General features: G+C 38.3%; 1 protein-coding gene across 1 annotated transcript; it reads left to right on the forward strand.

The window, feature by feature from the left end:
• The first annotated feature begins 1,474 nt into the window (after positions 1-1,474).
• On the forward strand, positions 1,475-4,492 carry LOC148060250 (mitochondrial amidoxime-reducing component 1-like). The gene is made up of 7 exons (XM_087780399.1): positions 1,475-1,698; positions 2,648-2,818; positions 2,882-3,056; positions 3,112-3,255; positions 3,325-3,386; positions 4,209-4,280; positions 4,363-4,492. Exons 1-7 carry the CDS (start codon positions 1,481-1,483, stop codon positions 4,490-4,492), a joined length of 972 nt encoding a protein of 323 aa, XP_087636525.1. The 5' UTR covers positions 1,475-1,480.
• The last annotated feature ends 8,641 nt before the right edge of the window (positions 4,493-13,133 follow it).

Genomic DNA, 13,133 nt, shown 5'->3' on the forward strand with positions numbered 1-13,133 from the left:
AACGAAGCAGACATGTGTGTCTCCTCTTCAGGGACGCTTAGCACTTCATGCACATACATTTGTTCACTTCAATATTCATTCGCCATCATTACATTCTACTGAGCTTTCTGCTGAGTTGTAAAGGGAGGAAGTGCGGCAGGTGTTTCCCGCCTTTTTAGGAAGTTGACTGCACATGGCGAGTTCATTAAGCTTTCTCAGAGACAAGGCGGGGCCTCGAGGATAAACCAATAGCGAAGCGGTTAGAGGGTGAAGCACCAAATGACGTAGAACCTCTTTTGTTAGCATAATATCTAGCTAGCTTAAGAGTTTGTATCACGACTGCACTAAGTAGCTTGTAAATGACATTTCGGGCGATAAAAGTAAAGAAAATACATATTAAAGTTAGGAAGAAGTTGAACTCCACGGTATCGTCTAGTTTTTACTGTGAGTGTCGGGATGTTGTTTCAGTGACCCAAGCACAAACCCATGAGACCTCCTACGAGAAGATTACGAGGGCCGAAATTAGTTTCACACGTTATCTCATTTCTTTATGAAGGAACTTGTTTGGCTTTTTCTCAAAAAGAAAAAAACAATAATATTTTCATCAGGAAACGTCTCCAGTTCCCTCAACAGGTTTGTTTGACTTTCTGATAAACAGGACGATGATCTGCTGCCGACAGACAAATCCGTAACTACGGCGTCAATAAACTCGACTGGAAATGATGAGGAGCGAAGACGAGTTGACCTGACGTAAGACTCACCCCGAGTGAAGCTGGAACTATATCTTTATGAACAGGTTTGGAGAGAAGCTGTCAATCATCGCTCCTCGCGTTTTTCTTTGTACTTACGAAGAAAGATTGACTTTCATGAACAAGACGATCATTGTCATTTTGTCCTCCAAAGCTAAAAGACAATAAAATGCTGGCGATGACTGAGGACGAGCGGATACAGGGAGTCCAGCAGCTTTTAAAGCTGATGTTTGGACATATTTTAGTTTGAAAACAAATGAAAGCAGTTACGACTTTGTCAAGAGTCATGTGGTCTGTAAATTCTACAACACCAGTGTCAAGTACTGGACAATACTACACATATATACTTGTGACTACACTATCCAACACCAGAGTCAAGTACTCAACAGTACTACACATATATACTTGTGACTACACTATCACAACACCAGAGTCAAGTACTCGACAATACTACACATATATACTTGTGACTACACTATCACACCACTAGAGTCAAGTATTCTATAGTACTACAAATATATACTTGTTACTACGTGTAGTTGTCTTTTTATCGTGATAGGTATCAGCAGATTCTTGAGAACACAATTGCGTCAATTTGTTAACCGGTTCCCACTCGCTCAACAACAAACAAATTAAAATATCAAGAGCTCATGACAAAAGTTTGTTTTGTTCAGAAGCCAAGGTGGGGCTTTTCCACCAACTTCATAAACAGCAGCACAGGAGACGCAAAAACACACCCGGAGCTGCTCGCCATGTCCATAGACAAGAGAGTGGTGGTCGTGGCCGGAGCCGGCGTCGCTCTCCTGGGCCTCGGCCTCGGTTTCAAGTACTGGCCCCGGACCGAGATGCTGTATCCCGTCGGCATCGTGTCCGCGCTGCACATCCACCCGCTCAAGTCTGGGAAACCTGTGTCCGTGATGGTGGCGCAGTGTCTGAACACTGGACTGAAGACTGGAGAGCTCGGGGACCGGTGAGAACGTTTTCTTACTTCCGGTGGTGACAACGTTTTTGCCAAAGTTCAAAAAGCCGCAGTTTTTTGAGTGTTGACTGGAGGGTGACACTCGTAATAAGTCTACTAATGATCAACGCTCCTAGTGAATGTTCTTCAAGACGCAGTAAGTTCCTCATCATGACTATGTTTTACACTTTATTACTTCATAAAGTTGCTCTGAAATCTCGGCGAACGAGAGGTTACGAGAGTCCATTATGACGTAATAATGGATTCACAGCCAGCTGTAATCACGCTTTGTTTATACAAAGAGTCCGTTCGAGGCGGAGACTTCCTAAGTTGATAACGTGAGGTGACAAACCTCAATGCTTGACTAATCACGGCAGAGTGGGTGTGGTTATGGTCATCAAGATTTCCTCTCCAGAAAAAGTGTTTTCAGTGGGCGGGGCTTAAGACAATTTTCGTAATATTTCAATGAAAAGAGAGTTTTGTGCAAACACACACACACTGACGATACAATCGAGTCCAACATCACAACAACACACACACTTATATCAACACATAAGTTGACCTTCAAACACTAATCACTTGTCATTAAATCTCTTATTATCAGTTTTTGCATAATAAGGGGCGTGGTCATCTTGACTGTCAAGTTAGCTAATATTAGCCACTGTAGCTGTTAGCTAAAGGGGGCGTTTACTCCCCCAATCAACTCGGCCTTTTGATCGGAAGACCGCATTTCCAAGATGGCCGCCGATTAGCCTCGTAACCGTATTAGTTTAGTTTCATGTAAATTGAATTAATAGGGACTAAAAGGTGATTTCCCCTGATGTCACTGGAGCGTTAAAAGTCAGAATTGTTACCAAAGCTTTGAAAATCACCTACCTCACCTTAAATGTGAAAGATGGCCGACAGAGGACATCAACAGTTTCAGTTGAATCCACGAGACTTGAGTTGTCGACGGTTGCAGACACTGGCTGGTGGTGACCGAGCACGGCCACATGGTGACCAGCAGACAGCAGCCGCGCCTCGTGTTGGTCTCCCTGGCGTGCGACGGCGAACACGTCGTCCTGAACGGACCGAACATGGACGAGTTGAGGTTCCCGATCCACCAGCCGGACAACGGCGTCGTCGACTGCAGGTGATTATTAGATGATTCGCTGATTCGGTCGCGTCGGAGTTCAACTCCGCCTCCTGACCGCAGGTTGTTCGGCGACGACATCCAAGGCCGGGACTGCGGCGACAAAGTGACTCGCTGGATGACCGACTTCCTGGCGGACGGGAAGACGTTCCGCTTGGTGCACTTTGAGCCGGAGATGGAGCTACGGAAGCCGTGGGCCGACAACATCCCGTATCGGGCCGTCTTCCCCAAGAGCGAGGTAACGCCGGCGCCGTCGACCAGCCATTACCGTCGAGTCAAATCGTGTCTCCTAGAGGGTCGTGTATCCGGACATCGGAGCCGTGATGCTTCTGTCGGAAGCGTCCGTGGACGATCTCAGCAGCAAGTTGGACGACAAGGTCACGGTGGAACGCTTTCGCCCCAACATTGTCGTGACGGGTTGTGTCGCCTTTGATGAGGTTTGATTCTCTGCCTTTGATCTTCTCCAATATTAACACCACATCCCTTCATAACCAACTTCCATTTAGGATTCTTGGATGGAGATCCAGATCGGGAACGTGCGACTGCGGCGTGTGATGTCATGCGGAAGGTAAACATCTTTTGACGAGTTCGCCATGACATCGTTTCCTTTTCCTGAAGGACGCCCGTGAAAAAACATTGGACGTAGGAAATGCTTGCGTATCTACTTTTAAATACCATGTCAAAATAAAAAGTAAAATACCCAGAAACGCTGAGCAGTGTGCGAAAATGTAGTGCGCAATAAGCACTCAGCTGGTGCACTTAAACGACCATACGATTGAGTGTGGATCGATGGACACTTTCCACCCTTAACGTCCTCCATCTTAGTGACGTAGATGACGCTAAACTGAAGCTACGTCGCTGACGGCGCGTCTTCGAGGCAGATACTGACGTAAATGTCTCTGAAAAACATTTTACCACAAAACAACAATAATAACAAAATTAAACACAACTTAATAACTTGTTTCAATTGGAGAAAAGTGCTGTCAATTATCGATGATAGTGTTTCAACGACTGGTTTCAATCAGAGTTAAAAAGTAGTAGAAGAAGAAGCTGTCGAGTCATTTCCTGTAAGTGTGTAGCAGCAGAGTTTGATTTGAGACAGAACTACACTGTCGGAAATTTGCACACTGCACAACTAAGTGTACCTTACAGTGTACTGTAAACCAGTGAACTTGCAGAAATGTGCAATTTGAGTCACTTTAAATTTAGCGTAACTATCCTATGTTTTTTTTGTTTGTTACATTCGGGACCTCAGATCTTAAACACCAGGTCGCAATAGCAACGTGGACTTGAATCTGTATCGACTCAAATTTTTGGCCACACACACACACACATATTAAATGACCCCACGACCTTGAGCTTGGATCGCTAAACGTTTGATTTGTGACAGATGCATTTCCACGACGGTGGACCCCAAGACCGGGGTCATAAGCAGGAAAGAACCTCTGGAGACGATGAAAAGGTAAAAATCTTCGTGAACGTTTAAAGAACCAGAAGAATTTACAAACAAAGTTAAACTCATATTAAAATGAACCCGATTCCAGTTACCGTCTGTGCAAGAACCCGTCCGAGGAGCACATCTACCATAAGGCGCCGTTGTTCGGACAGATCCACTCGGTCAGGACGGAAGGAACCATGCACGTCGGAGACATCGTGTTCAAGGTCATGCCCTGAGATGTTTCAATGTATCAATCGATCACATCATTAACTGATGAATAAAGTACAAGAAATCAGATACTTTCTTAATGACTTCAATAAATCCTGTGAACACGTACTTACGTTGGTCTGTTGTTTGACCTGGTGTGTCAAGAACCTGCTGCACAAACCCGTCATCGAGGAACTCCGATTTCCTCCTGTTAGATTAAAATTATTATATACGTATACGCCATACTTAAATTAATGCTAAAAGATAATCAAAATACAAAGTATAAATTACTCGCTTGAAGAACGAAGCAAGACACACCCGGGAAAGGGGGCTAAAAGACGGAAACATTTGAATGATTAGATTACAAGAAAACGAATCAGGATGTCTCTCTACGGGGGATCGGGACACAGGGAACTTGAAAGAACCATTTGGCCGGAAAGGACGACCCCTTGGGCGGGAAATTTGCCTTAAATATATCAATGTTTCTACAGATCGGGACCTTTTCTCCCGAGACTATTGACCTGTACAGTCGCCGGGACAAAGTGTGGCCGATCGATCGTAAAGCTTGTACTTTTTTTTTACTTGGAGCGGCGAATAAACGACCCGTGACTCTCTCTTGATTGTCCATCTTTCTCCACGAAGCGAAGTATAAGAACCTGTGCGGACGTAACTTCGTGTTGGAGCGACGGAACGGACTCCGTGTTTTGATCGTTTTACTCCCAAGAGATTTACTGACGACTCTGGCCGAGAGACGATTATTCGTTGTTCAATGTTGTTGTTTTTTTAAGTAATTAGACGTGAGAACATATCAACAATTAATATTAAGTCTTATAAAAAAGAGGTAAAATTGTTACTTAAAAGAAGATTTTTTGTGTCACTAGTGAATAAAAAAAGATTTTTCAATCATCTCTGGTGTGAAACATGCAATTTTTGGTTATTAGCCAAACGCGAAAAATGGAATCTGAACTTCCTTTTATTGTTTCATCAAACATTTTATATTTTTTCGATGTATTAAATCTCTAACATTTCCCGTTTTTTTGATGAGTCAATTATATTAGTTTAGAAAGGATGTATTTTTATTAAATTTCCTTTTTATGAAAATGAATTGTTTTAAAAAAAAAAGATAAATTAGAAACTGGAGTTCTTTATGTGACTTGTAGAATAAAGAGTGTTTTTGTTGTCAACAGTGAAATCTTTGAAACAAACACCAGAAAAGGTTGAACTTTAATCTTAATCATCGTCTCAAGAGAAAATAAAACATTCTTATCAACAACAGCTGCTGCAACACTTAAATAAAAACAACTTTTTTAGTGCAGGTCATCGATCAAAAAGTTCAGTCCTGAACTATCTGTACAAGACTGATGTTAAAGTTGAATAAAAGTTGATTAAAATATAATTTAACGATTGATATTGTCTTTTTAAAGCCACTTCTCGGACCCGAGCGTCAACGTGTGGATGAAACAAACAGCTTCGTCGACGCGACAGCGTCTTAAAATAGACTTTTATATTCGACTCCTCCAGGAGGCGTTTGAACCCGCATCTGTTGTTGTGTTTGTTCAGAACAACAGGATTATCCCACTTTTATCTCAGCACCAGCGAAGAATCTTGAACTCAAACGTGTTTTTTAAATTGTTCGACGGCTCTTCAAGTTACATACAAATGATGGTTTGAACCTGAAATATGGTCGACAGAAACATAACCTGCAAGACGTTTTATCACCAATGTTTAAAAATCTTTTATTTACAATATGCACCTTTTTCACTGTTGTGTTTCATTAACCGTTAGCATAGAAGCTACTTAATATATCAAGTTAAAAATATACAAGCATTAAATATTTGATCAACTATTTTAAAATAGATCAAAATGTTATAGTTCATTATATAGTTCATGGTGAGATAGTATTTTTTACACAATACAAAAACTGACTGGATGATAAAAAAGAAACTGAAGCTAGTATTAGCAGCTAGTTAGCATTAGCATATTATTTTATTGGTATAACTAATGATAACTAGCACTAGTTATTATTAATTTATTAAATAAGTGTCCATTATGTTACATAGAGGTAATACACAATAAATTATTTAAATAAAACCTCTTTTAAGAGTTTTTATCAAGAATGAACGAAGTATCTTCTTAATGACATTTTGGGCGATAAAAGTAAAGAAAATACATAAAATACATATTAAATCTTGTGGTTTTGAATAAGGGAAGTTAAATACAAGACTTTTCAGCTTCTTTTTAATGCCATTTACAAATTAATTTTAATTACAACTTGAAAATCAACAAAACAAACACTGCATCCAATACATGTGGTGTATACTTTTAAATAAATAACTGTAATCAACAGTTTTGATATATTTAAATCTAACGTAAAATCGTATTAAAAACTTGTAAAAATGTGTTTGAAAAATCTATTTTATAATATTTTTGAGACTTTTTAAGGATTCCTGGGGACACTGTCTCAAACACAGGAAACTATATTATTAATATCAAATTACAAAACAACTGAAATGTATATATTTAGAAAACTACATCAATTCGTTTTTGGTTCTGAACGATTTCCTGTACCACTACTGACCCACCACTAGATGGCGACCGTTGATTACTACCCAGCTTTAAGACTTGAATCTTCAGGACATGTTATTTGTTGATGGTACATGGATCAAATGTTTTTATATTAGTGAAGGTATTATATATTCTGAGGTACTATCTGGGTCCAAGAACACATTATTTACAATATATATTATGTCCTAGTACCTGAGACGTGATTGAAAAAGATGGACTGAGTACTAGGAGAAAAAAATAAATACACAGATAAATAATGATAATTTTTTTTCAGTGTAGTATATCTATAACTAAAATCACGGCATGTGCGAGCGCGATGCAGGTCAAAGGTCAATGTCACTTCGGATCATGACGATGGCCGCCCAGATACAGATGTTTGGCCAAAACACTGTTTACATCCGTATACATGATACATTTTCATTTTTTAATATTGAAACCATTAATTTTTGTTACTATACGATTTACATTTATTATAAAAACAAGCGCGGCAAATAGAATTTATAAAAAAAAGTTATGTTGTTTTGCGGCCCTTTAGCAGATTCCATGTGGCCCGCGGTCTTAGTTATAAAATATATTTTTTTAAAACACTGCTTCGCGTCTCATTCTAAGTGACATTAACCTCAGACCTGACCCACAATGCCATGCGAAGCTGGAACTGTGAGAAGGCTTATTGTTTTTTGTTTTTTTAATCATTGTAATTTTATTTAAATTCACTTAAAGATAATTCGATTTTTTTTTCCATTTAGAATTAAAATTCAAATATCCACATTGTTTATGAATTTTGATGTTGCAATTAAACTTCTGACCACTAGATGGGAGCAGTCGTCCTCTGCAGCTCAAGAATTAAAAAAAACAAATCCTGCAAGATCCTAGGGATGACTAAGGACGAGAGGATACAATCGACCTTTCCAAGTTAATTTCCGGGCATATTTTTGACTTTCAGTTCATTCATTTAACCAAAAGAGAGTGAAAACTTAAGATGACAAGATGTTTCTAAAGTGTTATCGTTTTATCTTATTTTTATTTATACGCCATTTTACGATAATGTTATTTTAATGTGTTGCGTTTTATTTTATTACTCTCTTTTTATTACTTTATTTGTTAATTCTCTAATTCCACCACAACATTTTCCTGTGTCAGTGTCCCCTAAAATTATAACAAAAATGAGTTGAGTCAGAATCCATCGTATCCTATAGAGCTGAACATAAAGTATCGATTCATGAGTTTAGTAAACGATCATCTCAGACTCCAAATTTAATCAGAATCATTCACGTTTTATTTGACTCTTTACAAACACACTATTATTTCAGTGCATGGAAATAAACATAAATAAATAATCATTACACACGTAAACAAATATGGAACTATTTAAGCCACTTACACATGGTTGACGGGTAAAATAAAAGGAGAATTCCTTAATAAAGAGCAGGGATTTGGACCTGCAACCTTTTGCCGCTTTGTTATTCTCCTAAAATACATGATGATGCGCCAAATATCGCGAGACCTTGCAACATTCGAGATGGAAGAACCCTCGCAGATTTGTATTTTCATTCCAGTCTTCATAATAAAGCTCCAGTATGAGACCGAATACATTTTAAAAATAAAAAAAAATCGGTTTTGTTTAAAGGCAAAACGTTGTTGGTAGCGAACGTGACCGGACACTTCCTACGTGATGACGTCATATCTTGCGCTTGCGAACGGAATTTCTTCTTTTTTTTTTTAAATAGGAGATGAAACTTTAAATAAAGGATTTGAAGCAGCTTATACCCGACATTCAATATTTATTTCAATTTTTAAAAAGTTTTTCTCTATCGGATAATTTTCGCAGCCCATCGTTTAGTCACTTCCTGGTCTGACGACGCTTCGTGATTGGCTGACATGTGCGGCTATTTTTCCATTTATTGCACAGAAATAAATATTAACGATTATCAAGTATTGCGAGGTAAAACTACACTGATACTTCTATCAAGATTGTTATTAACGCTTTGCAATGAATAAATGATAAAATAGAATCAAAGTTATATAAATCGGTTTTATTTACAAATCATTCTGATTGATTTATTTCTGTGATAAGGATTGTTTTTCCAAGTCTGCAGGAGAACAGAAATCAGGTTGTGATCCTCCTCACGAGGTTCTAGTTTCGTTGATATACAATAAATCCTTCATGTGCAGTTAAGTAGCTTTTAAACTGTTATAGGAAGCTGTGACATCATCACAAATGCACAACCCTTTCAGAGCATACTTATATTACAGTTTTTTTTTTATATTATTTATATCGGAGATTATTATTATATTGCCTTTAATTTACACAGACTAAAAGAGGGACTTCAATTAAAAAAAAAAAAAAAAACGTTTTAAAACAATGATAACAAGAGATTCTAATAAATATTTTTTAACCCTAGTGTCGTCTGACCCAGAGGCCTGGAAACATGTGTGTTTGTAGTATCCCTTGTGTTGTCTCTGGGTCAAGGTCAACGTCCAAGGGTTAATATTTAAGAAATCAGTGTTTTAATTCAGCTGCCATGTTGGTTTGTTTCTGGATCAAATTTTCTTCTTTTTACAATTAAAGTACATGAAGTCATTTTTCATAAACTTTAATATGACTTGTATTTTTTCTCCATTCAATTCAGTTGACCTTCTTTGTGGTACATGTGACCCAATCACTACTGATCAAGTCATCTCTCTTTCATTGAGTGTGAATGTGTGTCAGGAGGGCCACGCCCCGGGTCCTTCTCACGAGGTCATGGAACAGTGGAGTCGAGTCACCGTCAGACCGGAGAGGTCGGGGGTTCGGGTCCAGCAGGTTTCCCCGTCCCTGTGTTCCATTGCATGATTCACGTCCCGCAACACCGCCAACTTTTTTAAGGTCATGATTTAGAGAAAGCACAGAATGTTCGATGGCTCATGGCGGGAGATTTTGATCTAGGTCTTCCTCTCAGGTGTTGACGCCCACAGCTTGTTACTCAGACTTACCACAGAAACACGACCACAAACGCTTTTTCTGGAAGGACGTGTTCACCCGCCAACTTGGCTTGTACAGGAAGTGTCACTCATCAATCTTGAATGTGACTTGAGTTGGACTCCTCCAATCATTTTTATATAAATATATACAGTATATATGACCCAGATTACCATCTGGATCCACACATATTTTGAAGGATTCTCTAACAGTCTGATACACTTCAATTTCTGGAAGTTACAGAATTCTACTGCCACCTTCTGTCCAACTGTGCTCAGTAGAATTTAGAATTTTGTTGTTTGCTGTATCCTCTCGTCCTCAGTAGTAACTGCTTTCATTTATTTTCAAACCAAAATATGTCCAAACATCAGCTTTAAAAGCGGCTGAAGTCACTGTATCCTCTCGTCCTCAGTTGTTACTACTTTCATTTGTTTTCAAACCAAAATATGTCCAAACATCAGCTTTAAAAGCGGCTGGAGTCGCTGTATCCTCTCGTCCTCAGTTGTTACTGCTTTCATTGGTTTTCAAACCAAAATATGTCCAAACTTCAGCTTTAAAAGCTGCTGCAGTCTAATGTGTCCTCTCGTCCTCAGCCATTGCCAGGATTTTATAGAATTTCATAGGTTTTTTTTGGCTGCGGAGAAAGTGACGACTGCTGCCATCTTGCAGCCAGTAGTGTAATTGCAACACAAAGATGAACAAATAGCAGGAATATTTGCATGTTGATTAAACCTAAAAATAAAATAATTTTATTTTAAACACACTGTATTGAACTGTAAACCATTAAAGAACTGAGAAACATATATATATATATATATATATATATATATATATATATATATATATATATATATATATATATATATATATATATATGAATAATTTATGGGAAAAAAACTGATTCACTACAGTCAAATATCAGAACAGTATTGTAAAAAGAAATATCGCGATATATATCGTAGTATCGATATTTTCTAACACCCCTGCATAAATGGCTATGAAGCTTGACATCCCACTTCTGACGCCCCTTGTCGTGAAGCCCATTGAATATCCGAGTTCAATCCAGGCGCAGGACCTTTCAGGGGGCGTAAAAAAAAAATCCCTCGCTGGGATTTTTTTCATGTCAGCTTCATAGATGCAGGAAGTCTTTCCCACATCAGTTGCTTCTCCTTTTCAAGCGCTGTTGCCACGGCGTCCGTCAACACGTGGTCATTTCACATCAAAGTGGGTCATGAAGACTGTTTGCTCGGAGTAAAAACCTCCGTCTGTTATCACCCTCCAAAACCAACCTTGAGCTCCTCACTCTCCCGCCGTGGCCCGTCCTTCACCTCTTCTTCTCCTCCCTCCCTTTACCTCTCCTCCAGGCGTCCCTGCCAACCCACTTATACAAGCCAGGCATTCCTATTGGCTCACGGACGCTCGGCTCCGCCTCCCAAGACAAGAGGCCGCTGAGTCTGGATCGGCTTTCCCCACTATCAGTGGGATTTGAGGAATCGGGGGGAGGTCAGGGTTGAAACCTAAACACACTCTGTGAGGAACCAGTGGACACAAGGAAACGACGAGATAAAAATACACAAGCGGACAATAGGCTTTTGTTGTGTGTGTTTGACAAGTCATTTCGGGAAACAACGGCTGTAAAATGTTCAAAAGCAGATCGATCGCAGAGAGGAAACATTAAACAAAGTTAGAAATTTCACCCGAAAATATGTGTCACTGCAACGAAATGTTGACTTTAATCCAATATCGAGCCAAGATCTGACGATTCAACAATCAATCAAACCCAAGCTTAACTCAAAAAGTCCATAAATCTCTTGAAATATATGTATATTTTTTAGCATTCTTTTAATTTAAAAGCGTTGAGCTTTTGTATACAATTTTTAGAATGATAAATAACTGTCAGGCATAATCTATCGAGCCAAGATCTGACGATTCAACAATCGATCAAACCTAAGCTTGACTCAAAAAGTCCATAATCTCTCGAAATAAATGTTTTTATTATTCTTTTAATTAAAAATATCTTTTTTGGACAATTTTTAGAATGATAAATAACTGTCAGGCATGATCTATCGAGCCAAGATCTGACGATTCAACAATCAATCAAACCCAAGCTTAACTCAAAAAGTCCATAAATCTCTTGAAATATATGTATATTTTTTAGCATTCTTTTAATTTAAAAGCGTTGAGCTTTTGTATACAATTTTTAGAATGATAAATAACTGTCAGGCATAATCTATCGAGCCAAGATCTGACGATTCAACAATCGATCAAACCTAAGCTTGACTCAAAAAGTCCATAATCTCTCGAAATAAATGTTTTTATTATTCTTTTAATTAAAAATATCTTTTTTGGACAATTTTTAGAATGATAAATAACTGTCAGGCATGATCTATCGAGCCAAGATCTGACGATTCAACAATCAATCAAACCCAAGCTTAACTCAAAAATCCCATAAATCTCCAGATTTAACATACTTGTTTTCAAAGTTAATTTAAAAGGCTTCGGATTTTTAATGAATTTGAAAGGCTTCAAAAATGTGAATATTGGATTCAAAAGGCTTTGAATTAAAAAATATTTAATAATTAAAATTAAAATATAACAAATTCAACCTTTCAATATTCGAAATATTAAATTCAACCATTCAATATTCTGATGATTTACTTCCATAATCAACAATTATGTTTATATATTTTCTAAACTTTTTCCAAAATGTTATTTAATAAACAGATGTTATTAATGTTCTTGTGTTTCAAACTGTTCTTGATACATGATGCCTGTTAGACCCCCGTGACATTCCTTTATCAGTTCTCCATCAGAAAACAATTGTCATAATTTCATTTGTTTGTTATCATCTACTTCACGATGCAAGACTAGAAGAAGAAGTTCCTTAAAACCACCTGAACCTGCGGTCATTTCGTGTTGTTCGGCTCAGGTTCTGGACTCGTTCCCCGGCCAGAGGTGAACTAGAAGGTCTGACGCTCTATATTTGCTTCACGGTCGTGTATTTTTAACTCGTAGCCTTAGCTTGATAAAGTAGATTTACATCATAATTATCACCTTTTATATAAATATAAACTACACAAGAGCCAGCTGAGAGGAAACTAAATATGTTCTGGTCTCGCGACCATCTTTAAAGACATTGTGTTTTC

This window comes from Callionymus lyra, chromosome 18 (genome assembly GCF_982586985.1).
Source record: "Callionymus lyra chromosome 18, fCalLyr1.hap1.1, whole genome shotgun sequence".
In the NCBI taxonomy this organism is placed as follows: Eukaryota; Metazoa; Chordata; class Actinopteri; order Syngnathiformes; family Callionymidae; genus Callionymus; species Callionymus lyra.

What these genes read in the sequence shown, in the direction of transcription:
- LOC148060250 (XM_087780399.1), top strand. Translation starts at nt 1,481, where the DNA reads ATGTCCATAGACAAGAGAGTGGTGGTCGTGGCCGGAGCCGGCGTCGCT. An exon ending in AACGGCGTCGTCGACTGCAG is followed by an intron (nt 2,819 to 2,881) that starts GTGATTATTAGA and finishes TCCTGACCGCAG; the next exon opens with GTTGTTCGGCGACGACATCC. An exon ending in CCTCTGGAGACGATGAAAAG is followed by an intron (nt 4,281 to 4,362) that starts GTAAAAATCTTC and finishes ACCCGATTCCAG; the next exon opens with TTACCGTCTGTGCAAGAACC.